A 27,484-nucleotide genomic window follows, 5' to 3' on the forward strand; every position below is an offset into this window, starting at 1 on the left:
TTGGCAGAAGACATCCAATGGACTGTTCTTGAATGTCACCCCTCCATCCACCAACAAGCACTATTCAGAATGGAACAACGGTGGGTGCATCGTCTCCAGACAGATGCACGAGGCCTGAATGACTCAGTTCCTTGGAATATGCTGGCCAGATAAATTGGGCCCAGATCGTCCCCATCCCGAAATAAACAATGAGAATATCTAAAATGAAGCCCATAACTGCGATCACACCAATTATGGCATTCATTGCATTCATTGACAGTTTTAGTCACTCCATTCCAAGATGGCGCTCCATCTGACCGCCTATCGGCGAGTTTTTGACCGCCCTCTCTTTTCACACTTTGCTTCCCCGCGCTGCCTAGCAACGCTCACGAGACACGCCCCCTCATGGCGCCCGCGTCTACTTGCTTTTAAGCCTTACAGACACACACCGATCCATCGGTTGTCCTGCGATTACGCCGCAGTGGGAGGGGTAGGTGTGACGAGCTCAGCGCCTCGAGCAAACTAGGTAAGGGTTGGTCTACAGCCACGATGGTGGGTGTAATTACTGTAATAATGTTTGGCGATCCTGTAGGCGTACTCACCACAGAGATCATGATCATCTTGTTCTGACTACATACTGAGTCTGTCTCCATCCTCCGAGTCTAGGTAATTACCGATCTGCTCAGGCCCCCCAAGGACAATCAGTGGGGTCCGACTACCTGGGATCAGGGGTAAGGACTTTTCGGTATAATTCCACCCTGGTGATCCCCTCCCCTCCTGAATTAATTTTCCCTTTCCCCAGTAAAGTGCACAGGGCTCTGGCTTTCTTGTTTTTAATTACACTACCGCTAGGCTTGAAGACACCAATGAGTGATTAAGCATGGAGTGTAAGACTTGGAGTATATCGAATTAATATATATCCGTTTCTCCATTGAATTGTGGCACAAATAGTGTAAACCACTCCCCTTTCTTGTTCTCTCTCCCCATCCTATATAACCACTATGTTTGGGTGCAAGCCTTGAATCATATTGATTTTTACATTATGCCTCCCTACGAGAACTGCCTACTTGAGGGATCTTGTATTGATTGTATCCATCATCTTTTCTCCTTTTCCCTACCTAGGGCGGGGACTCACGTAGGATTCCTTCCTACCTCACCATGCAGGTTGTATGTGAAATTTCTTTCTATTAAGTCCGAAATTTCGCGCAAGTTGATGAGCATCCATAAGGTCCTGAAGAATTGCCTTAGAGGCAAGAAACATGTTGACCACACTATAGGCGAGGGTCGAACGAAGCCAAATTACCTTAATTTTTGTGCTTCGGTACCCCTCCCTTCACCAATTTTAACGAGGCAGTGAGCCACACCATTAAAGTTTTCCCAATGGACTCTACTGACCTGTTTTAATTCCCTTCACTCACGCTCACTTCTGCACCTTTTTAGGTCCCTCACACACACGCATCCACTGGCCTGGAATAAAAGATCTCCACCAAAGAGTAGCACTTTGTGCTACCCGGCAGGCATTGCACCGCCAGCTTGCCGCTGGAGCAGGAGGCCAATGATGACACGATACAATAATTAGGAAAGATGGCAATAGCCGTTTAGCCTTTTAATTGTGTGAGGCATCCTTAATTCCGTCAAGGGTCTATTTTATTCCCTGTTGTACGATCATACTTTTCAAGAGAGAGAACTACTCCTTTATTTATTTAATTCCTTTTGGGGAACTCTGTACACTCTATTGATACTTAGTTGCAGGACACGTACATTGGACCCCGGTAAATATTGTCCTTCACCTGTCCCTTTGTTGTTAGTAAAACTAAAGGCTCTCAGTAAGAGCAGTGCATGGAAGCACACGTTTATTCATTTCACTCACCAGACACTAAGTTTCTCTACTAGATCAAAAGACAATGTGGATGTAGACTGTCACGTTAAAGGGGGAAGAACAAAGAATTTGGAGGCCAACCACAATTTTGTGAAGGTGATCACACTCAAAAATCCTGCACTGTTCAAATTCACAGAGTTAGAGAACACACATGTAACTTGCAACTCAAAACAACAAATCAAGTGATTTTAAAATTCTTGCTTTAGTTCAGAAGTGCCTCAATAAAATGCCACCAAACTATCCAACACAAAAGATAATCTGGATGATATAATAGGTACCTCCATCTAATTTCATGCCCAGAAGATTCTCAGTGCCTGACCTTTTTGTAGTAAGAGTGGCTTGATTTGAAATTCTGAATGTCATTTGAAGCGGATGGTTGAAAGAATGATTTTTTGTTAAATAAATATCAGTTATATTAAATTGAGCTAGAATTCTTTCTTGGGAGAAGTTAATATTTCTCTTATAAACAGTTACTACTTGAAGTCAAAGAAAGCCTCGCAAGAGACTTAGGCCCAAGTGTTGTAAGCCTTTTTGAGGTCGCATACGAATCGGCCAATTTGCGAACGCAAAAAGGCATTCAGATATGTACCAAACCCAAATTGCAATTCGGTAACCTGTTACCTATTCGCAATTTGGATTTGCGATTCAGTATTAGGAAGGGGCGTGCTTAAGGCGTCCCTTCCTAATACAAAATCGCATCGGTATGCATGAATGTTCGCAACTAAAATCTAGTCGCAAAACATTCACATTTTACCACCTACTTGAAGTAGGTGGTAACCCATTCGCAAATGGGAAGGTGTCCCAAGGGACCCTTTACCATTTGTGAATGTTTGTAAAAGCATTTTTTAAAAGCAGCCAGTGGTCTCACGGACACCTCTTAAAAAATGAAAAGAAAACTTTTCATTTTGTAAAGCATCCCGTTTTTCTTTAAGGAAAGCGGGCTGCTTTACAACAAAAAAGATTGCTTTATTTAAAAGCAATCACAGATATGGTGGTCCGCGGACCTTAGCAGTCCACCATCCCTGTGATTTTTGCGATTCTTAGTGGGTCGTAAATTGCGACCTACCTCAATAATTTTCATGAGGTAGGTAATTTGCGACTCGCTGGGAATCGCAGAAAGTGTTCAACACACTTTCATACATGCCATTTTGCGATTTCTTAATTGCGAATTGCAAGGATTAGCAATTGGAGAATCGCAAAACTGTTTCTTCAAACATCTGGCACTATGTGATGTTGTTTTATTAGGTCTGTAGCAGTTCCGTTTATTTTGATATGATCTCAGTGATAGCCTGTTGGTTTATTGTATAACCTCATAACAGGTCCTTTGAAAGGCCTTCCTGTGGTTTGGAGCATGCAGGTTTCTTGAGGTTGTGAGGGGGTTTGTTGCTGATGCGCATGCACAAAGCTCTGGTTTGCCTTGAGTGAGTCGCATGATTTCTTGCTCACACTGGTTGTGAAGCAGAAATGAAAGCGCATGGTGCAAGGTGTGTTCATTACAAGCGAAATTACACTTGGGTTCCAGTAGGCGTATACATTATGTCATACGTTGGCGGCCAATTTGAAATATTGGGGTTAGTACGATTTGTTGGTATGCGCATGCATATTCTTTTACTGTTTGGGGCTGCACAACTGCGCCACTGAGCATGTTGTTTGTTACAATAAGTGAAGAGGATCATCGGAGACTCCGAATAAATTATGAGTTTTGTGTTTTGAGGTTAAATAAGAAACATTTTATGATGGATGAGAAAAGAGGTCACTGTTTACAAGACTGAGTGATAGAGGACAACATTAAAGTAATTAAGAAAATGTCATCAGAGATTAGTAGTAGGATAGAATAAAAGGTGGGGTTAATGTTGATGTCAAAAGGTTGGGGCTTGGAAGATTAGCATAGTCTATCACTGAGTCAGGTGAAATTAAGTGTGGTGTGGCGTGCATAGTTCGAACATCTGCAAGCTCAAAGTGGAGGTTATAGCAATGGAGCAAAACTGCAAAACAGGACTTAAATGGCTTGGAATTACCTTAACTCAGTTTTACTGCTGTTAGACAGAACTTGTAAATGATTTTGGCAGTAGTCTACACTTCAAAAAGAATCAATGCAGTTTAAATATGCTCTCATTAACAACTGCGTCAGTGCGTCATTAACCACTGACGCACATGCATCAGATTGGTGACAGCACTTAAAAACAAAAATGTATAAAGAAGGCAGAGAGATTGAAACCCAAATTTTCCTCCAATGCCAAATCACTCTGAATCCCCTTGGACACTCACCATCAAGGAATACATTGCTAAGAAAACCAAGATGGACTGGTACCAGTTCTCTCATCTAAAGAAAATTAAACTATTCCGTACAGTACGCAACTTCAGAACTGCTGTTCAAGTCTGAATACTGTTGCCAATGGACAGTGGTAACCTCAAGGTCCAGGGTCTCCGAGATGCCACACTGGTCCTAATTATGGGCATCCTACACGGCACAGCACACCTTTTCAAGAGCCTGAAGCAGGGCTGGACAGGGTTTTTATAGCACCCAGCATTTCTCCATCGGGGCTCAGCCTCTGGAGGCCAGTTTTGGCAGCTCAGGACTGAGATTAATTGCCGAAGGCTTGGGAAGGCTGTCAGGGACAGGGAGTTTGTGGGGTAGAATTAAAACTGAAGGAGTAGAGACTGAGAACCGAAGGATGGAAAGAGAGAATGACAGCAGAAGACAAAGGTAGCAGGGCTGATTTGAGCATTTTTGCCAGGGCGGCTTTTGGTCTCACAGTCCAGCCCTGGCTTGAAGAAATAGGACAAAAAAAAAAAAAAAAAATCGCTCCCATCCTGATGAACTCTATTCTTCCTGCATCATCTTCAAAACCAGCTGCATTACAGCAAAGTCATCACAACAGAAAACCTCATCTATCTTGCAGAGAAGCTCATCACTGTGGTGACTCGCTTTACCCCTGCAACCTGGACACTATCGGGCTAGAGTCAGAGTGCCAAAAAAAAAAAGCAAATACAAGGCAACAGGTATTCTTAATCTTTGTACACAGGATCTGGAACCACATCCCTACATGAATCAGAATGCCCAACATTGTGCCAATTTAGTAAAGAGCTATAGAAGCACCTTTTTAAAGAAGACTACATAATGGCGAAGTAACAGGCTGTTTGAAAATGGCCCTCTCTGAAGGGGCACCCCAAACTTTTTGCCTTCCTCCTCCTCTTTTTCTGACCTCTTTTTGTTGGCTTTAGGGCAAAGAACACTTTACCACTGCTGACAAGAGCTAAAGTTCACGTGCTTCTACCCTAAACGTGGTGACATTGGTGTATACCCAATTTACATATTTAGTTTACTTGTAAGTCCCTTGTAAAGTGGTATACCATATACCCCGGGCCTGTAACCTAAATGCTTCTAGTGGGCCTGCAGCACATATTGTGCCACCGACACAAATATCCTTTCACACCTGTCTCAGGCCTGCCACTGGAGGGCATGTGTGTGCAGTTTACTGCCATGACGCCCTAGCATTTAAAACCACTTGCAAAGCCTTAAACTCCCCTTTTATTACACTTATATCACCCCTAAGTTAGGCCCTAGGTAGCCCCGAGGGCAGGATGCTGTGCAACTAAGAGGTAGGAGATGTACTTTTAGATTTTACATGTCCTGGAAGTGACAAACAGCTAAATTCGTTTTTCACTACTGTGAGGTCTGCTCCTCTCATAGGCTAGCATTAGGAATTCCTTAAAACATTTTTAAGCTGTAATTTGTGATTAAAAAGGAGTAGATGCATCATGTTTAATATTTTTTGACTAGTAATAATAAATCCTCTTTATTGGTTAAGTTCAATTTAACAATACTATTTTAGAAATGCCACTACTAGAAAGTGGACATTCCTCTGCGCTTACTGCTTTGTGTGCCTTGCAGTCTGTCTCCAATACATATCTGGGATGGGTGACAGCTACACTTGTGCATTCCCTCTAAATCAGCCACAAACCAGCAAGGGTGGGTTTGACAGAGAACTCATCTGCATTCATCTACATTCTGATAGCCCTTCCTTGTCAGGAAGAGGGAGGGAGAGCTGACACACCTAATTAGGCAGTGTCCTGTGTCCCACATAAAGGGCTGATTGCCCCCTGGCAGACAGGACTGGGTTCAAAGGGATACTTGTACACTCCAGAGAGCTGCTTTGAAGTCACCCTCAAATCAAAGACACTTTGGAGTATTGGGTATTTGACCCCCACAAAATCAGACACAACTGGACTTATAACTAAGCTCTGTCAGAAGATCTGCGGTGTTGCTTAAAGGGCAGAACTGGGCTGCTCACTTGGAAGGCCTTTTTTTCTGTTTGTTTCCCTGCTGCTCTCTGACTCTGCAGAAGGAGCGCTGGGCTCTGCCTTCACTCAAAGAGATCTCCAATGGCATGCCCCCTTTTGCTCTAGACACAAGGATATCAAAGTCTCTACCACTGCTCCTGTGCCTGGCTCACTGGAAGTGGTCCAGATACTTGCAACATGGATTTCAATGCATCTCCTGTCTGCGTGTAGCAGAACAGGCACATTGACCCGGTTGCAGGAGTAAAATTTGGCGCATCGCCTCAGAACTAGCCAGAGATAGACGCATCGGACAGCATGTTGCCACTGCTGCAGCTTGGCGAGGTCTACGCATTCCCCTCAACTGCGTGGCAGAATCCGGTGCATCACTAGACGCCTCTCGACTCCAGCACCCGACTTCAGAACGGACACATCGTCTTCACTGCGTGGAGAAGATAGACGCATTCTGCTGTTTGAGACCAGAAAAGGTACTTTGCTCACTGGTGCCTGTAGCCGGCCAGCGCTCCATCACGGTCGGCCTGAACTTTTACTCTGTATCAGTCCAGGGTGCCCTAAAGTAATCTTTTTAGCGCTACTTGCTTCTAAACGATTTATTACACTTATTCCTTTAAAATTCAATACCTAATTTCGATACATTGGATTTTTGTCATTTTTGTCTTGTTTTGTTTTCTTCAGAATTTTTCTAAATCTGTGTGGAGATTTTTTGTGGTGCGGTCATTGCGGTACTGTATGAGTGCGTTGCACAAATACTTTACACATTGCCTCTTAAGATAAGCCTGACTGCTCTGTGCCAAGCTGCCAGAGGGTGAGCACAGGTTATGTTTTAGTGGGTATCTAGCTTACCCTGACTAGATTGGTGGTTCCTGCCTGGCCTGGGGGCAAACCTCAGCCAACCAGGAATCCCATTTCTAACACATTCCCTTTGCACTCTCACAATCGCCGCCAATCACTTGCCGACTGTTATCTTTGCCTCTGACTTTATACAGCACTCCAGTGTCTTTTGGCTAGATACATAAACAGAAAACTTTAAGCAATATATTAAAAATAGTGGGATATGCAAAAAGTATTAGTTTAAGTGAAAATATTTCTAAAGTACATGCAACATGACAACATTGCGCATCATTTGTCTAACAAAAACATGTAAATTAAAAAACAAAATAAGACTTTAAAGTTACTTTTTCAAGTAAAATGATAGTAATGAGGACTGAATGTATAAACTGAGGCGATTAAAATATCTTCATGGCGTTCTATTGTGGTTTCACCAAATGTTGGTCATGGGTAACATTTGTGCTCTTTTCCATTCAATCTCTTGTCACAGACAGCCTATGTGGCCAAACATACACCCTAAATGGAGCAGGACAGGGCCAGGGAGTAAAGGACTGGGATTTCATTCAGAACATTTCTATAAGGCTACACTCGGTGCACCTATAAAGCAGCTGATCATCAGATAATCATAATCCCCAAAGAACTCAATTATAAAGTTTGAGTTCTTGATATGTAGTAGGCGTCATAAGCCTTCCCGTTTAGTGACAGGAGAACACCCACCTGTGAGAAAAAAAGATCCCTCTGCGGAGAAAGTGGTGAGGTCTTTGTCCAGTTACCCTCTCAATTCGATCAACCAACTCCTTGTCAATTTTACTGCTACCAAATCGAACTGAAAAAAATAAAGGCAGTTATGGGAATAAATATTCTCAAGGTGTTCACTCTTGGTCTGATATGATCATTGTGGTACAGTAAAACAACCAACTTGAGGGTAAAGTTTGACTTCAGGTTTATTTGTAGCAGGAATCAACTGACTTTGCACGGAACCCTCAGCTCAGAAATAAACAACTTCGCAATACTCAAACAATGTGATAAAACAATGATAATGCAGTCCAACTGATGTCCTTGGTAGTAAGTGCAGCCATACAAAAACAGTTGTAGTTTCTTCACTGCTTATTTTCTTATAATTATGGTCTGAACTTACTATGTTCACCTTCCATTTCCTGAAATAAAAATGTGCTATACCACTTTCGTAGCATCTTCTTATGTAGGCGAATAAAAATCCTTCATCAAGTTTTCAATTGTTACTCAAAGTAAAGAAGTCACTGCTTCAAAAGGGCAACTAAATGTATTGTATTTTGGGGCAGACAATTTTGAAACGAGATGAAAGGTGAAACATAGCCTTTCCTAAAATAGCATTTCCATCACCAAATTAGCACTGCTCCACATAGCACATCAAGGGCTGAGAAAACTTGAAAGGCAGTATGAGATATTGGGCAAGTTTTTAATAAAGACAATGGAACGCTTATGAATTTAAATACTTTTTGTAAGTCATCCTACTGTCAAAAAGGCTTCCTGGTGTTTGCATGTACTAGAGAAAAATCCTTGAGTTGACTCTGGTACTCGCAGACCATCAAGCAACCGTAGTATTTAGATCATTGCATCAGAGAGATCCAGACAGGGAACTTGGATTATAGCACTTTTAAAAGCTGTGCGGCCAAATGCTTTTACAAGTCACGTGTCGTTCTTTACCCATGGATTTCAGGGAGAAGTGTTTTCGGGCAATCACATTTTGAGCACACTAGTTTCCAAGAAACACAGACACAAGAATGCAATATGGTTTCAAAAATGTTAACGCTTCAAATAAAACAAAGAAAAAGGTACCTATAAGTTTGTCATAGTCTACACCTTTGGCACTGCCAGTCTGCACTGTCCATGGATCCACAAAGTCATCCCCCTCATCTGCGACAGGGCCATTGGTCCCAGATGGGTCCAAGTCGACAGGCGGAGACCCAGGTTTGTAATCCTGACCAGTGGCTTTTTTATAATCCACTTTCAAGGCCAATAGTTGCTTAACTGCTTCTTCAACGTCCTCCTGAACAGAGAAAAATAACAGGCAAACCTTAAACCATGATGCCAGAAACAGAAGAGGGTAAAAGAAAAAACAAACATGAATCATGACACTTATTTTACTCCAAGGAACAACAGGAAGCTGTTTGTAGGTAAAGTCCACTCAACCTATTCTGCTAGTTACCCTCTTACTCAAAGTCTGGGGGACCCTTTTGTACCAGGAGATTGTTTCACTAAAAGATAAAGTAAACAAGCATTTGCAATGCAATAGGTCTCGCATTAGGATTGTTTGAGCTATTGCAAATGACACATTTTTTATTTATGTGTTGGTTCTGAAAATAGCGAAATAAATAGCTTTGTCATTTACAATGCCAATAGTTTTAACTTTCGCAAATGTGACACCTATAGCATTTGTAATGCAATATGTGTTGTATTTACGTGACTTAGATGTATTGATATTAAATACCAATTGCTTTTAATTTTTTTTAATGATTAATAATTAAATAAATAAAAGTTATTGTTATTTGTAATGGCAATAGCTTAAACTTTTGTAAATAACTTTTGTGAAGATAATGTTCACTGTATTTTATTGTGACGAAAATCCAAGAAAAAGGGGGGGAATATTAACATCTTTTTGTGACATTTGTAATAAAGCTTGAAACATTGAGAGAACATATTTGAACCAGTTGTTGTTGAATGGTTGCACAGATTGATGCTGTAGTGTTGCTGGTGGCGACGAGTGATGCTGTGGCGTTCAGTGATGCTGTGGTAGCGCATAGTGATGATGTGGTGCCCCAGTGATGCTGTGGTGGTGCTGAGTGAAGCTGTGGTGGTGCGATAGAGTGTAATTATGTGGCGTGTAATTATGTGGCACTGAGTGGTATTTGGAGTGTATGTTGCTTTGAGCGCAGTGTAAATATGTAGCATATACTTATGTGGCACTGAGTTGAATTTGGAGTGTATGTTGCATTGAGTGCGGTGTAATTAAGTGGTGTGCAATTATGTGGCACTGAGTGGTATTTGCAGTGTATGTTGCATTGAGTGCAGTGTAATTATGTGGTGTGTAATTATGTGGCACTGAGTGGTATTTGGAGTGTATGTTGCGTTGAGCGCAGTGTAAATATGTAGCATATAATTATGTGGCACTGAGTGGTATTGTGTGGAGTGTGTGTTGCATTCAGTAGAGTAATTATATGGTGTGTAATTATGTGGCACCGAGTGGTATTTGGAGTGAATGTTGCGTTGAGCGCAGTGTAATTATGTAGCATATAATTATGTGGCACTGAGTGGTACTGTGTGAAGTGTATGTTGTATTCAGTAGAGTGTAATTGTGTGGCGTGTAATTATGTGGCACTGAGTGGTATTTGGAGTTTATGTTGCGTTGAGCGCAGTGTAATTATGTGGTGTGTAATTATGTGGCACTGAGTGGTATTTGGAGTTTATGTTGCATTGAGTGCAATTATGTGGCGTGTATCCATGTGGCACTGAGTGGTATTTGGAGTGTATGTTCCGTTGAGCGCAGTGTTATTATGTAGCATATAATTATGTGGCACTGAGTGGTATTTGGAGTTTATGTTGCATTGAGTGCAATTATGTGGCGTGTATCCATGTGGCACTGAGTGGTATTTCGACTGTATGTTGGGTTGAGCGCAATGTAAATATGTAACATATAATTATGTGGACCTGAGTGGTATTTTCTAGAGTGTATGTTGTATTCAGTAGATTAATTATGTGGCGTGTAATTTTGTGGCACTGAGTCGTATTTGGAGTGTATGTTGCGTTGAGCGCAGTGTAATTATGTGGTGTGTAATTATCTGACACAGTGGTTTTTGGAGTGTATGTTGTATTGAGTGCAATGTAATTATGTGGAGTGTAATTATGTGTCAATGAGTGGTATTTGGAGTGTATGTTGCATTGAGCTCAGTGTAATTATGTGGCATGTGATTATGTGGCACTGAGTGGTATTTGGAGTGTATGTTGCATTGAGTGCAGTGTAATGATGTGGCATTTAATTATGTGGCACTGAGTGGTATTTGGAGTGTATGTTGCGTTGAGCGCAGTGTAATTATGTGGTGTGTAATTATCGGACACTGAGTGGTTTTTGGAGTGTATGTTGTATTGAGTGCAATGTAATTATGTGGAGTGTAATTATGTGTCAATGAGTGGTATTTGGAGTGTATGTTGCATTGAGCTTAGTGTAATTATGTGGCGAGTAATTATGTGGCACTGAGTGGTATTTGGAGTGTATGTTGCGTTGAGCGCAGTGTAATTTTGTAGTATATAATTATGGGGCACTGAGTGGTATTATGAGGAGTGTATGTTGTGTTCAGTAGAGTGTAATTGTGTGGTGTGTAATTATGTGGCACTGAGTGGTATTGTTTGGAGTGTATGTTGCATTGTAATTATGTAGCATATAATTATGTGGCACTGAGTGGTATTGTGTGGAGTGTCTGTTGCATTCAGTAGAGTTTAATTATGTGGTGTGTAATCCTGTGGCACTGAGTGCTATTTGGAGTGAATGTTGCATTGAGCGCAGTGTAATTATGTAGCATATAATTATGTAGCACTGAGTGGTATTGTGTGAAGTGTATGTTGTATTCAGTAGAGTGTAAGTGTGTGGCGTGTAATTATGTGGCACTGAGTGGTATTTGGAGTGTATGTTGCATTGAGTGCAGTGTATTGATGTGGCATTTAATTATGTGGCACTGAGTGGTATTTGGACTGTATGTTGCGTTGAGCGCAATGTAAATATGTAGCATATAATTATTTGGAACGGAGTGGTATTGTCTAGAGTGTATGTTGTATTTAGTAGAGTAATTATGTGGCGTGTAATTATGTGGCACTGAGTGGTATTTGGAGTGTATGTTGCATTGAGTGCAGTGTAATTTTGTAGCATATAATTATGTGGCACTGAGTGGTATTATGAGGAGTGTATGTTGCATTGTAATTATGTAGCATATAATTATGTGGCACTGAGTGGTATTGTGTGGAGTGTGTGTTGCATTCAGTAGAGTGTAATTGTGTGGCGTGTAATTATGTGGCACTGAGTGGTATTGTTTGGAGTGTATGTTGCATTGAGTGCAGTGTAATTATGTGGCAACTAATTATGTGACAATGAGTGGTATTTGGAGTGTATGTTGCATTGAGTGCAGTGTAATTATGTGGCGTGTATCTATGTGGCACTGAGTGGTATTTGGAGTGTATGTTGCATTAAGTGCAGTGTAATTATGTGGCGTGTATCTATGTGGCACTGAGTGGTATTTGGAGTGTATGTTGCATTAAGTGCAGTGTAATTATGTGGCGTGTATCTATGTGGAACTGAGTGGTATTTGGAGTGTATGTTGCATTGAGCACAGTGTAATTTTGTAGCATATAATTACGTGGCACTGAGTGGTATTATGAGGAGTGTATGTTGTATTCAGTAGAGTGTAATTGTGTGGTGTATAATTATATGGCACTGTGTGGTATTGTTTGGAGTGTATATTGCATTGTAATTATGTAGCATATAATTATGTGGCACTGAGTGGTATTGTGTGGAGTGTGTGTTGCATTCAGTAGAGTGTAATTGTGTGGCGTGTAATTATGTGGCACTGAGTGGTATTGTTTGGAGTGTATGTTGCATTGTAATTATGTAGCATATAATTATGTGGCACTGAGTGGTATTGTGTGGAGTGTGTTGCATTCAGTAGAGTGTAATTATGTGGCACTGAGTGCTATTTGGAGTGAATGTTGCGTTGAGCGCAGTGTAATTATGTAGCATATAATTATGTGGCACTGAGTGCTATTGTGTGAAGTGTATGCTGTATTCAGTAGAGTGTAATTGTGTGACGTGTAATTATGTGGCACTGACTGGTATTTGGAGTTTATTTTTCGTTGAGCGCAGTGTTATTATGTGGTGTGTAATTATGTGGCACTGAGTGGTATTTGGAGTGTATGTTGCATTGAGTGCAGTGTAATTTTGTAGCATATAATTATGTGGCACTGAGTGGTATTATGAGGAGTGTATGTTGCATTGTAATTATGTAGCATATAAGTATGTGGCACTGAGTGGTATTGTGTGGAGTGTGTGTTGCATTCAGTAGAGTGTAATTGTGTGGCGTGTAATTATCTGGCACTGAGTGGTATTGTTTGGAGTGTATGTTGCATTGAGTGCAGTGTAATTATGTGGCAACTAATTATGTGACAATGAGTGGTATTTGGAGTGTATGTTGCATTGAGTGCAGTGTAATTATGTGGCGTGTATCTATGTGGCACTGAGTGGTATTTGGAGTGTATGTTGCATTAAGTGCAGTGTAATTATGTGGCGTGTATCTATGTGGCACTGAGTGGTATTTGGAGTGCATGTTGCATTGAGTGCAGTGTAATTATGTGGCGTTTAATTATGTGGCACTGAGTGGTATTTGGAGTGTATGTTGCGTTGAGCGCAGTGTAATTATGTGGTGTGTAATTATGTGACACTGAGTGGTTTTTGGAGTGTATGTTGTATTGAGTGCAATGTAATTATGTGGAGTGTAATTATGTGGCAATTAGTGGTATTTGGAGTGTATGTTGCATTGAGCGCAGTGTAATTATGCGGCACTGAGTGGTATTTGGAGTGTATGTTGCATTGAGTGCAGTGTAATTATGTGGCGTGTATCTATGTGGCACTGAGTGTTATTTGGAGTGTATGTTGCATTGAGTAAAATGTAATTATGTGGCGTGTATCTATGTTGCACTGAGTGGTATTTGGAGTATATGTTGCATTGAGTGCAGTGTAATTTCGTGGCACTGAGTGGTATTTGGTGTGTATGTTGCATTGAGTGCAGTGTAATTATGTGGCATTGAGTGGTATTGAGTGTGTAAGTCGCATTGTGTGCAGTGTAATAATGTGGTGTGTAATTATATGGCACTGAGTGGTATTTGGACTGTATGTTGGGTTGAGCGCAATGTAAATATGTAACATATAATTATGTGGACCTGAGTGGTATTTTCTAGAGTGTATGTTGTATTCAGTAGATTAATTATGTGGCGTGTAATTTTGTGGCACTGAGTCGTATTTGGAGTGTATGTTGCGTTGAGCGCAGTGTAATTATGTGGTGTGTAATTATCTGACACAGTGGTTTTTGGAGTGTATGTTGTATTGAGTGCAATGTAATTATGTGGAGTGTAATTATGTGTCAATGAGTGGTATTTGGAGTGTATGTTGCATTGAGCTCAGTGTAATTATGTGGCATGTGATTATGTGGCACTGAGTGGTATTTGGAGTGTATGTTGCATTGAGTGCAGTGTAATGATGTGGCATTTAATTATGTGGCACTGAGTGGTATTTGGAGTGTAGGTTGCGTTGAGCTTAGTGTAATTATGTGGTGTGTAATTATGTGTCAATGAGTGGTATTTGGAGTGTATGTTGCATTGAGCTTAGTGTAATTATGTGGCGAGTAATTATGTGGCACTGAGTGTTATTTGTAGTGTATGTTGCATTGAGTGCATTGTAATTATGTGGCGTGTATCTATGTGGCACTGAGTGGTATTTGGAGTGTATGTTGCATTGAGTGCAGTGCAATTATGTGGCGTGTATCTATGTTGCAGTGCGTGGAATTTGGAGTGTATGTTGCATTGAGTGCAGTGTAATTACGTGGCACTGAGTGGTATTTGGAGTGTATATTGCATTGAGTGCAGTGTAATTATGTGGTATGTAATTATATGGCACTGAGTTATTTGGAGTGTAAGTCGCATTGTTTGCAGTGTAATAATGTGGTGTGTAATTATGTGGCACTGAGTGGTATTTGGACTGTATGGCAAAAAAAACAAAAACATTGTCACTAGGCAATACCTATAAACAACATACCGAAAAGGAAAAAACACAAAGCAAAAAGAATAGATCACAACATGGTAAAATCGAAAAAATGAAGGGGCGACTGCCATTATTACTGATGGACCCCACACACAGGAGGAAGGAGCTTGGAGTAGTGGGGTGCACTGGATCGTGGAGCTTTTTCTTAGCTTCAGTAAGTTTTATTACTGGGGACAAACAGTTGAGATGTGTGCCTAGAATGATTAATGTAAGTTGCTCACCAAGGATTCAGGGGTGTCATTTTTGTACCATCTTGAGGTTTGTCATCAAAGTGTTTGTTTCTATTTAGGGTATCTGGCGGCTTGTCTACTCCACAGCCACTACTAAAGCCATTCCTTGGCACACTTTTTAGCACCCACAGGTCATAAAGCAGGATCAAACATGGCTAAACTTTCCAGGACAGGGCCAGGATATCCCATTGGTCTGGTTTTTCATTTCAAGATCATTTATAATTATGTTACCTTTGTCTGTTAGCTGTTCACGGAGCATTGTGCCCTTCCGTGACAGAATAAGGTTTAGCGATCACATCCTTCCCTTCTCTTGAGAAGAGGGAATGTCAGGCTTCAGTGCACTCCGTGACATGAAGCTGTGAGGCCCTCTCTTGTGAGTCAGATTCCATAAGGTTATGAATTTTGGGTTTATTTATTTATAAAGTTTTATGAAAACGCTAGCTAGACCGTGGGTTTCAGAGCGCGTTACATACACAAAGGAAGAGAAAAGATTTCATAACATCAGGACAGGAGGATGCATAAAGATATAAGCAAAGACATAATACTTATGTATCCAGTGAGGGGAGGAGGACGCAGGTGGCTGACGGGTTGGATGCACAATTTAGTAACGTTGCTATGACTGCCAGTAAAGGCAGACGGAACACCTAGGTTTATCAGTTCATAAGTGTTTTGAGTAATGTTTGCTCTTTTGGGTGTTGGGAATTGTGTCCGAACAGTCTGGGTGATTTGCTTCATTGTCGATGCTAATTTCGGGTGTGACCTCCTGATATTTTTCTCTTAAGCATTTCCTCATGAAGCTTTTTAAACTCTTTTTGGGCCCCCGAGTGGGACGGGTAAACCCAGATGTGGGTCCTGCAGTTACCATTCCACTGGAGTCAAGCTAGCCCGGCTGATGAGGGGTGTTACCCCGAAACCGGTCCCAGGGTGTTAGTTTTAAGTCCAGAGAGGACTCGGTCTGGCAGTTAGGGCTTGGCTGTTCCCTTGGGGAGCAGGGTCAAGACTGAATTGCATAAGGCTGGGTCCAAACTGGAATGGCATGGGGAGCAAAAAACCTATGGATTTAGACCCAGATTCCTGTACTGGGGGTGAATGCTTGACATTGGTCAGCGTTCCTTCCATGAATTGTTCTTTTTGCATATTTCTATAATCGACATCCAAAAGCTTCCAGTACCAGATAGCAACTTCTTGGCTCTAAGAGCTCACACCTTGCACTAACGACTCATCCTCCCAGGTGGCCCCCATCGCCAGATAGACACTTGCAAACCAGGAGGAAAGTTACAGGTATTTAAATATCGATAGGGAGCCTCCATTCCTGGCTTTTTTTTCTTTTATAAATCTTTTTATTTGCATAGAAAGAAACAAACAGAGGTTCAGGATGAGTGCTGGATCTCTCTAGTCAGATTGTTGTCAGCTCTTCGTCACGGGCAGTACATGGGGGTTCACAAATATTTCCCCTATACTCATTCCAGTTGGACCATATCGCCACCCACTTCCGCGGGCATCCCCGTGCCACATACACTGTCTTCTCCTGAACCATGCTCCAGTCCATATCTTTTTTCCAGGAGCTATGAGTAGGTGGCGCTACCGCCCCCCAGTTTTGCTATATTCTTCTTTACAATCGCTAGACCAAGCGTGACCCACAATTTATCCCTAGATGAAAGGTCAGGGGGCTCCCACACATTAGGGAGGCACCTCTTTGCCTCAAGTAGCAACTCAACTCCCCACACCTCATACATACAGTGTAGTACCCGGGACCAGTAGGCCTGTATCTCTCGGCACTCCCATAATATGTGCAAGAAGGTACCCACCTCCCCACATCCCCTACGGCAGAGTCCATTCTCGCTGTGGCACATAAGAACCATCCTAGTGCCAGACAGATAGACTCTGTGCAGGATTTTCAGTTGGATGAGGCGCAGATTTGCAGAGATTGCTACCTCCTTAGGGGATGCTAGTGCCTCTCTCCATTCCTCGTCATGTAGTTAGACTCCATCTGCTTCCCATTTCCCCCCAAGGGCCGTCAGCAGGTCTGGGGTGTGATTTATGAGTTTTTTGTACGTTAGTGAGATGGCCCTCTGAGATGTGGCCATCCAACAGCCTATCCACCAGTGGTGAGGACTCTGGGAGTTGTGTCCCTGGGGGGGATGTTAGTCTGGAGTGCATGCTTGACCTGCATGTAACGGAAGTGTTCCGTCTGGACCAGGTCGTATGTTTGTTGTAATGTGTCAAATGATACCACCCCAGTCGGGCCCAATAGGTCTTTGACTTGCGATATCCCTATCAGGTCCCAGTTCCTAAACCCCTAGTTCGTCTGAGGGAGCCGAGCCGTTTTGAAGCCCAGAGCGGGGTTGCTAGGGTAAGTTTTCCCGCCCACCCCAATTTCTTCTGTACGATGTGCCATAGCTGGACCGAATGTTTGGTAGGTCCCGTTAGTCGGCACCTACCTGAGCGTGAGTAAAGGGCCACCTCATAATTCCCCCAGGAAGGAGACACTTGTCCATTTCGTACCCAGGGTAATTCCCTGCGCAATATGTGCCCTGGTTTATGGCCGAGAGGTGCGCCGCCCAATAATACTTCCGGATGTCAGGGAGAGCTATTCCCCCGTCAAACCAACCCAGCATCAGTTTTTGGATAAAGATATGGGGCAGGCCAGTCCATAGCACAGTGGTTCCCAAACTGTGCGCCGCGGCGCCCTGGTGCGCCGTAATGAGGTGCCAGGGGCGCCGCGAGCACGATGTAGGAAATTGCAGCTACAGGCTGATGGACCTATGTGCAGTGGCGCAGCTGGGGGAGGGGGGTTCGGTCCGCCGCAGGCTGCACTATTTTGGGGCCAGCATTCAGTGAACAAGCTCACAGAGTCTGATTAAAAAGGCCATAGGTTTTGAAAAAAATCTAATACTCATATCACCGAGCTTTCACGTGTGTGTGCGCGCCTGCACCAATGGGAGCGCGAGAAAGTGAGCTGGCTCGCAGAAGAGACTTCAGTGCATCCTAACTTTCCCAAAACAGCCTTTAACTAGGCAGTCACTGTAACAAATGAGGTTAGCGAACTTGTTGGAGAAACAAGGCTTCGCACGAGGCGTCTTTCCAATCTTTTAATTGCTGTGGTTAAAATGTTTGCCTTTGTGTGCTTGTGCGGGGGAGCAGTGCTTTATTTTAGTGATACTTTGAGGTCCTAGAATGCAGCTTAATGAGTGGTGTGGAGATGGGTTAGAATACCTTTATAGCAGACACGAAATAAACCAGGGCTGTCACCAGGACTTTAGGTGGGGGTGGGCCTTGCTAAGTCTCGAACCCAGTAGCAATTGAAATCGGTCTTTAAAACTGGCCGCTATCTGGCTCTATATTCATGTCCGTAATTTTACTAGCAAAAACCCTAATTGTTTTCTCAACAATGACTGTAAAAAGCATTTCGATATTCCGTATTAGTGATGCAATCTCTGTTTACGTGTCACATGTTTTACTTTATCTTGCATTCCCTGGGAGTATTTGCTTTTTCAAGGTGTTGTGTTTCTGTAGTGTTTTGATACACCAAATTACTCTTTTATAATGGTGCATATTTTAAACTGAGACGCCTCCAGATGTCTGAGTAAGCTCGGGTTATGTGTGTGGGCGGTTCAAGGTGCACCATTGAGAGCTCTCAAGCTGAGACAGAAGGCAGTGCGACTTTCTCACAGTGTCTGCCGTTTGGTTCTAAATGTGTACAGACTGTATGCACCTCCAGTCCTTGGCCTCTCTTCAGAGCGATGGCTACATATGTTCAGTTGTAATTGTGGGAAAGTGTGAGATATGCAGATGGACGATTGCAGAAAGATGTTAGGAGGAAATGGGCATAATTGGGTAACTGAGTGGGAGACTTCATAAGAAAGTGGTGTGAAGGGGTGAACTGGGTTGTCTGAAGCACTCGAAAGGGCACTGCCCTTTCCATAGACCTTACTATGTTAATTCGCAGGCTCATATTTTCAGAATTGAAACATTTTAGATTCTAATTATTCCCAATAATATTATTGTTGTTACTAATTTATCTGCTACTGCTAACAAGCACTGGCAAAGCTAATAGGTCTGCCTTGATTTGGGTGTGTGCATTGGTTGTGCTGTTACATGTCAGGATGCAATAATAGAAATCTCATAGAGAGGCATACAATTACTGGTCAGGTGGCACGCTCTGTGAAACATGGAGTTCTAGTTTACATGTTTTAAGCCACACCATTAACCAAGTAGGCCATGCCTCTTAGAAAAGGAAGTCTGGTTATGCTTATTTGGCCCTGCTCCATTTTGAGAGCTTCCTACACTTTTGATCAAACTTATTACATTGGATATAACAGAAAAGTGGGGACGCGGCATAGAAAGGGAAATATGGCTGAGAGCAAGGGGGGGTACAGTAGAGTGAAGGGCACAAGGGACTGTGGAGAGAATATAGGGGCAGTGAACACAAAGCCAGTAGGGTCAGTGCCTAATTAGAGATGGTGGTTGCAAGTCAGGCCCACTGGCAATCATTTTGGGGACTGGCAATTACTTTTCCTCACCAGGCTTTGACCCGAAGCAAGAAAGTGAAAAATCACAAAAGCCAGAAAAAGAGAAAGTGAACAATGGAGAAAAAACGTGAAGAGGGAGAATGTAGTAACCCTGCAAGAGAGAATAGGTTTGGAACCAGGCACTCTGTTGGGGGAAAAAACGATGGATTGGGATGCAGCCAAAGTGATTGCCAGTGGATGAGATCAATAATTCAAGCATTCCAACCCTTACAATACCTTCATTGAGTCCCAATTACTTTAGGGAAGACAACTGGAAGTACTCACGAAGTCGGGCTTATATCCCCCCCCACCCGCCCACCGGTAAAAAAATGGTGGGGAGCCACGGCCAACTGCCGGGTAGGTCAAGGGAGCCACAGGTCAAAAAAGTTTGGGAACCACTGCCATAGCAGATCCCTCTGGAGTGGCTCGATTGTGGCGCAGTACCGCTGAGGCACCAGGTCCGGGTAGTTCTGGAGAGCGTATAGGAACTGTGGCAGCGCCATCATTTTAAACAGCGCTGCCTGCCCTAGTAGGGACAGAGGGAGGGTTTTCCATGTGGCCGTATCTCTTTGAAGCCGTTGTAGGGGCGGCATTAGGTTCCTTTCATAGCGGACCGTCCGGTGATAAAAAACCCTAGATATTTGAAGCCCTCAGCCGCTATTTGGATCGGGCATTCGCTCGGGATCAGAGGGGGTTCGCCATGTAGGACGTAGAGGAGGGATTTGTCCCAGTTGATGCTATATCCGGAGTAGTCGCTGAACTTAGTAACACAAGGGATTCACCCGCTCTCGTAAGGTAGAGGAGGATGTCATCAGCGTAAAGCGAAATCCTGTCCCCCCAGCCCTCCGCCCATCGTATCCCGGTCAGGGAGTCTACTTGCCGAATCCACGCCGCAAGCGGTTCCAGGGAGAGAGTGAAAAGTAGAGGTGAGAGAGGGCACCCCTGTCGTGTCCCTCTCTCAAGCACGAAGACGTCCAACACCTTATTGTTGACTACCACCTGCGCTAGCGGTTCCGCATAGAGAAGGAGCACCCAGCTCACAAATTCCGGGCCAAAGCCCAGCGTCCGCAGAACAGCCAGCATGTATGGCCATTCCAGGGTATCGACTCCATTTTCGCGTCCAACGACACCACTATCGCGTCTTCGTGGATTCGATGACAGCTACCAATCACTCCGTGAAGCCGGCGCAGGTTGAGCGCTGTATTACGGTGGGGCATGAAGCCCGATTGATCTGAGTGTACCAGGGTATGGAGGACGGGCTTAAGCCTGTTGGCCAGTAGTTTTGCTAGGATTTTCGGCTCAGCACTGAGCAATAAGATCGGCCTATAAGAGGCACACAACTCTTTAGGTTTTCCCTCCTTGGTGATAGCAACCATCGTGGCCACGCGCTGGTCTTTCAGTAGTGCCCCCTGCGCCCTACTCATTAAACACCCGAAGGAGGGGTGCTCCGATACGGTCAGGTTTAAGCTTGTAAAGCTCCACCGGTATACCTTTCGGTCAGCGTAAGTAAGTAAGTAAATTTAATTGTCTTAGGTTAATTAAAACCATTACAAAAAATACATTGATAGCTCATATCATCAGGTAAATGGATGGTAGGATTCCTAGCCTATGTTTTAAAAAGGCTTCTTTAGATTTCCTGCCATACCCCAGACCAAAGTATGCTTGTAACCCCGGCGATTTGTATGTGGACAGAGTCATCCAGGCGTGTCGCCTGTGAGAAAAGGTAGCTTTGTCTTCCACATGCGATAGTCTTTTTATGCACTTGTTTACAACATGCTTGAATTGCACATGCGGTAATGGAGTTTCCCATAATTCTTTCAGACCTGTGACAGCCAGGGATTCCTCTAAAAATGTAATTGCCGGCAGTTTAGAGGAGCTGCTTAAGTCTTGCCATAGCTGATGGTTCAATGTGTTTTCTGGTGAGTTCTTTATTTTCTGCCAGCACTTTATGTATGACACTCTTCTTGGAAGCATTTGGCAGGTCAGTCCAAATTCTGACCGGATCTGGGCTTGTGAGGTGTAGGTTGGCAGGTTAAAGAGAAGTCGGTAGGCCTTTGCAATGGTTGTGTCCAGCAGTTTCGCGTCTGTGCCTCTTAGAGCCTCACTGCCGTATGTGATAGATGACTCTATTTTGACTTGCGCCACGCGGAGCAGTGGGAGAAGAGTGGGACCGTTCAGGTTTGACTATAGCTGTTTAAGCGTAGTAGCTATCAGCATCCCTTTCCTCTTGATTGCCTCTAGTTGGTTTGAGAAGCGACCTCCTTTGTCGACCAAGATTCCGAGATATTTGTATTCTGAGCAGTTTGCAACAACCTTTGTTCCAAGGAACCAAGTGTGCAGCTTTTTATTCCCAGTTATGGACAGAACTTTGGTCTTGTCGATGTTTACTTCTAGTAGGCTTGCTTCGGCATATCTGTGCAGCGCGTTGATGAGACGTTGAAGACCTACTTTCGTCAGGCTAACCAGGACCACATTGTCTGCGTAGGATATGCTGGGCAGCGCTTTGTCCCCCAGACGTGGAGCGTGCGCGTTGCAAGCTTCTAGGGCAGGTGGTAGGTCGGATGTAAATAAATTGAAAAGGGTCGGCGCTAAAACGCACCCTTGCTTTAGGCCATTTGTGGTCGGAATGCGCCTGGAGAGGTGTGTGCCATTACCGAGCTTTACCTGAACCCACGTGTTATGCAGTTCAATCAGAAGGTTTAATAGAGGCGCGGGGATCCCCCAAGAGGCCAGTTTTCTCCAAAGGTAGCCCCGGTTGACATTGTCAAATGCCGCCTTGAAGTCCACAAAGCAAAGGTGGAGAGCCTGTTTAGTCACCCTTGCTTTGTCGATAAGTAGCGAAATTGCCAGCAGATTTGTGTTGTTCCTGTTTCTCTGCAGAATCCCGTTTGACTGGGTGGAATTATGTTGCGGTTTGTTGCCCATTCACGCAGTTGTGTCAGTAGGAGCCCTGCGAAATATTTAGCCTCAATATCCAGGAGTGCCATCAGCCGGTAGTTTTTTGGCAGTGTTCTGTCCCCCGCCTTATAAATTGGTGAAATGATTGAGCCCCTCCACGAGGCAGGAAGGTACCCATATCGGCTGACAGACATGTAGAGGGGGGTCAGCGTTTCTGCCCAGTATTCTGACTCAAGTTTGAAAAGGGCCGGAGGAATGCCGTTTGGCCCTGCTGCGCCATCTTTCCTTCCCTTAGAGATTAGTTTCTTGAGTAAAACCGCAGTGGTTCCAAATTCGGCTTCTACCCATGTTGTTATTGTTGTGGCGGTTGGCCCTCTGGGGCGACCTGGGGCTTACTTGCTATGGCGACCTGTTGGTTGAAGTGTGAGTCTAAAAAAGATTCCCAAGAAGATTTGGTTATGTGAGACGTTATTCCACTGTTGTTCGGATTTAAGATTTTGTTTATTGTGGACCAAAACTGGGCGCTGTTGGTTCCCTTAGAGTCGTGGTGAAGTTTTGCCCAGAAGTCGTCTTCATTGGATCTTTTGACTGCCCATTTCAGTTTGAGGTCCGCCCAATGCTTTCGGTCAGAGGGTTTTTCCAGAGCGGAGATCATGAATGGCCTTAATTAATTCGTCCACTTTTATAGGTGCCTCAAGCGTCTCCCTCCATTCGGCAGTTAAAGCGGGGAGTGTAATGTCGCTCAGGAATGCCATTGACTCCTCTTTCGATCGTTTGGACTTCCTCCCATAGACCAGTCGATAATGAGCCGCAAACTCCTTAACAATCTTGCGCAGTTCCGTAATAACGGCCGCTAAGTCAGTCTTAAGTTCCGCCACCACTTTCTGTGCTTGCTGTTTCTGGTCTAGCCAGGCTATAAGCTTACCCGCTTTGTCCCCTTGATCATAGAGCCTGCCCTCCCTATCGCGTGCCAGTGTTTTGGCCGCATCCATGGCCAGGGCCCTATACTCCGCCAGTTTAAGTTGAAGTTGGTGTATCGCCTCTTGGTCCCCACCCTCCTGCGCCGCGCTTTCAAGCGCCAGCAGATCTGTTTCTACTGCTGCAATCTGGGCTTCTCGTTCCTTACGGTGACCCGCGATAGCCGACAGGGCCTCACCCCTCAGCTCCGTTTTAAAGGCCTCCCACAGAACCAACGACGAGTCAACCGAGCCCTCGCTTTCCCCAAAGTAATGATCAATAAATTGTGACAGTTTCTTCTTCGTGTATTCGCCCTTGATATACCAGGCGTTAATAGGTGCCACACATCCCACCCTGTGGCTACCTATGGTGATGTGTGCCCACAAGGGGGAGTGGTCCGAGATTCCGCGTGCCAAATGGGCGATCTCCTGGATTGTGACATCTTGGTACATTAGTGCTAGTAAGTAGTCTATTCCTGAGAAAGTGTGATGTGGGCCTGAGAAAAAGGTGTATTGCTCTTGAGTAGGGTGTTTGAGACGCCAGAGGTCCACCAGACCAAATGCATCCATAAGATTGGGGAGCCATCGTTGTCCTGTACCAATATCTCTGGCTGGGCGCCTGTCCAATTCCCCTGACACCACAGCGTTAAAGTCACCACCTACAAGGAGTTGCCCCTCCGGAAGGGAAAGTAACAATCTCCCCAGATCGAGGTACGACTGTGTCTGGATACCTGGCGGAATGTATACCGTCACCAGATTGAGCCGGCCACCCTCCCTTTTAGCCATAAAGCGCCCCAGGGGATCCACCTCCGCGAGTTCTATTGTGAATGGAAAGTTGCGTCTTAGTAGGATACCCACTCCTCTGGACCCAGGTGTAAAGCCCGCATGTGCCATCAGGGTGTATCCCCATCTATTAAGGGCATAACATGTGTTACCCATCAGGTGGGTCTCCTGCAGGAGAACAAGGTCGGGGAGGTGCCGCTTTATAAACTGTAACACTATACTCCTTTTAAGTTTGTCCCCCAACCCGTTGACATTCCAGCTGACCAGCTTCAAACTTTTATCCCATTTCATCGTCAGTCAGATGTGTGTGAACCATGCCGTCCCTGTGATCTCCGAACCCATGTCTCAACCCTACTAACTTACCTCGTTGTGACCCCTCAAACTGCCTCCCCCATCCCCCCGTCCAATAACTGCCCCCCCAATTCCCCCACCCAACTCTCGACCCAACCCACTCCCCTCCGCCACCCCGAAACTAGTGACCCCCAAGCTACCCTGCTCCGTGGGTCCCAAACTAACTACATCCCCAATTGGCAGAGCGCCTTTCGCCTAGCCCAACCCAGGAATGAGGAACACTCCCCCCTCCCGAAAAACCTACTGAAAGGGGAAAATGCACCAGCTCCAGCCGCTGCGAGTCCCTCCCCAACATAGCACAATGCCCCTGCAAGCATGCGTACACTCCCTCAACAGAACAGTGCCTTCTAAGAGTAAGTCCCGCACTTTCAAAGTGGTGTTCCAGCCCCATTTAAATCATTGCTAAACCATCAAGTCGCAATGGGAGGAGAAAGTGTTCAAAGTCTCTTCCTGGCCCAACCCAGCTTCCTATATCTTAGTGCTAGGCAACCGTTCCCCACAGACCAACGTAGGACATGAGCCCCCCCAGCGTCATAAAAAAAGGCATCAATTACATTACAGTTCGAAGGGGTCCGAATTGGATGGAGCCTCCGCCATCAGTGACCCGGAATGTCCCGGAGAGTACCCCATTTGGGGCTAGCTGATCTCGACCGACAGGAGCGTTGACTTGCTCTGTCCACATCCGACCTTTCGTCCAGAGACCCCGGCGAGTTGGCCCGCGCGTCCCTCCATTCGCCACCCTCCGCTCGGCCCGATGATCGCGTTGACTCCCTGTCCAGCCAGTCTTGAACCTCTGTTGGTGTCGCGAAGAAGTGTGATTTGCCCCCTGCGATGACCTTGAGTTTAGCAGGAAAAAACATCATGTACTTAAGTCCTTTGGCACGCAACGCCGCCTTCACTCCATCAAAGGATCGCCGTTCACGTTGTACTTGGAGCGTGAAGTCCGGAAAGAATCTGATCGTGGGGTTCTCTATCCCGTATTTTCGCAATTATTGTCCTGGGTGGAGCTCCCGGTTTGGGCTTAGGAATGGGCGCCCGAAGTGGGCGTTCAATGGTAAAAATGTTAGAGAGGCGTTTAGGCTGCAGATGGTTAAGGATCAAATTTCCCAGGAAAAGGTCCAAGCTAGGCCCCTCCAAATCCTCCGGCACGCCCACCACTCGTATGTAATTACGGCGTGCCCTCCCTTCTTGATCCTCCAACTTTAAGGCCACCTGTGGGTGCTGGTTCACTAGTTCGTTCACTTGTTGTTCTAGCTTCTGTGAGGAAGCCTGGAGTTCACGTATGTCAGTCTCGTTGGCCTTGGCCTTGTCAGACGTTTTGCCGAGATCTGAGCGGAGAAGATTGACCTCGATGGACATTTTGTCGATTTTTGTCTCCAGGGTAGTGCCTAGCGTCTGGATTGCCTACATGATCGAGGCTAGAGACGGTTGCTTGGGCGCATCAGTTTCTCCTGCCGTACCCCCCTTCAGTGGGGTCCCCACTGGGATCGCATATTTATCTAGTTTGTTGGTCTGCGTAGCCGCCGCACCCTTCGGCTTCATAATGCCGGCCAGAGCTCCCACCAGCCGACCACACTTGCCTCGTTGAGCTAAGTGAACACCAGCCAGAAGGTATTGTTAGGGCCTCTCACTACAGCTGACAGCTGCCACTCACGGCACTCCCTCCGTCTCACCTCTCAGCAGCATTGCTCCGGCTTGTCCTCCCTGGCCACCCGCCAGGCCTCTCCACCAATTCTAGGATGTATGTCGCAATTCTATATGCCACTGCAATAGGGGGTAACCATCCAGGGCGTGGCAGGACGCGCTGTATCACGTCAGTCTATGGGCCCCACTCCTGTAGCTTCACCTCAGCCACCCGGTTGAAAGCACTTGATGGCCATGTGCTCCCCGTCTCGCAATGGCAGTAGTCACCGCCCTCCAGCGTTTAGGTCCAGGGCTCTAGATGCCTGCCCTCTCCACGAGACCCCTCGGAATGGGGGGGGGGGTGTTCCACACTCCCTGACGGCGGCAGATCTAGAGCGCCACCTGCAGACGCACTCAGAGGCTCTCTTGCGGGGCTTGGCCTGCCCCCTTGTCCGCAGTCTCTCCCCCGGGCACTCTCAGGGCGGCTGGTACCTTCCAGTGCTCCTCTCGCCCAGGTCCCAGGACGTACTGCCAAGCCCCTAACCGCCGATGTCTCCGCAGCACAGCGCACCACTGCAGCAGGCTCTCATAATGGCGGGAGGCGAGTGCTCAAATGGTACGCCCGCAGGGTCCCGCCATCACTACGGGTCTCGTCGGCCTTTCATCAGGGCCGCGGGTGCCAACCGCTGGCATTTTCAGGGATCCCACTGCTGCGCTCTGCTCCTGCGCCGCGTCCCCCGCACAGGCCGCGCAGCCGGGGCCCCAGGCAGACCACGTGCCGGACCCCAGGTTCACCTCCTCTACTCGGCAGCCGGGCCGCAGAGGTCGCTGCCGCCGCACCACGGCAGGATCAGACGGGGGCCCCCAAAGCAATGCGGCCGGTACCGCTGGGTCGAGCTAGGTTTTTTGGTCTAGCAGGTGCACAGCATGCCGGATTTTGGACGGATTTGATAGGGTAAAGGGCTCGGCTCCGGTGGAGCTTTCGGTTTAGGCGGCCATCTTCGCTGGTGCCTGGCCACGCCCCCCCCCCCCCCCCCAGTCCTGGCTTTTAGCACTTCCCAGGGTTTTACCCCCTGTACTGAAGACAGCCCCCCGCCAAGTAGCTATTCCGGCCGTCCTCAAGGGAAGGCTCAGCATGTCTTGCAAACACTCCAGGGTGCCCAGGGAATCCGAACTAGGCGCAAAGTCTGATAAGTAACCAAAACCTAGGGTCTTACTGACTCTAACCCATAAACTCAGCGCAGCCTTTAAAACTTTTAATTACACTTTTTAAAAATCAACTTGGGGCACCAAATAGAAACCCTATG

General features: G+C 45.4%; 1 protein-coding gene across 2 annotated transcripts in view; it reads right to left on the reverse strand.

Annotated features, from left to right (window-relative positions):
* Positions 1 to 27,484, reverse strand: part of WARS1 (tryptophanyl-tRNA synthetase 1) — a 141,257-nt gene that overhangs the window by 76,467 nt on the left and 37,306 nt on the right. For both annotated transcript variants that reach the window (XM_086937813.1, XM_086937812.1), the window contains exons 3-4: positions 8,807 to 9,017; positions 7,706 to 7,814 (exon numbers count right to left, since the gene is read on the reverse strand). In XM_086937813.1, the coding sequence (XP_086793939.1) occupies positions 7,706 to 7,814; positions 8,807 to 9,017 (320 nt within the window). The remainder of the gene's footprint in view (positions 1 to 7,705; positions 7,815 to 8,806; positions 9,018 to 27,484) is intronic.

This window comes from Lissotriton vulgaris, chromosome 9 (genome assembly GCF_964263255.1).
Source record: "Lissotriton vulgaris chromosome 9, aLisVul1.2, whole genome shotgun sequence".
Classification (NCBI taxonomy): Eukaryota; Metazoa; Chordata; class Amphibia; order Caudata; family Salamandridae; genus Lissotriton; species Lissotriton vulgaris.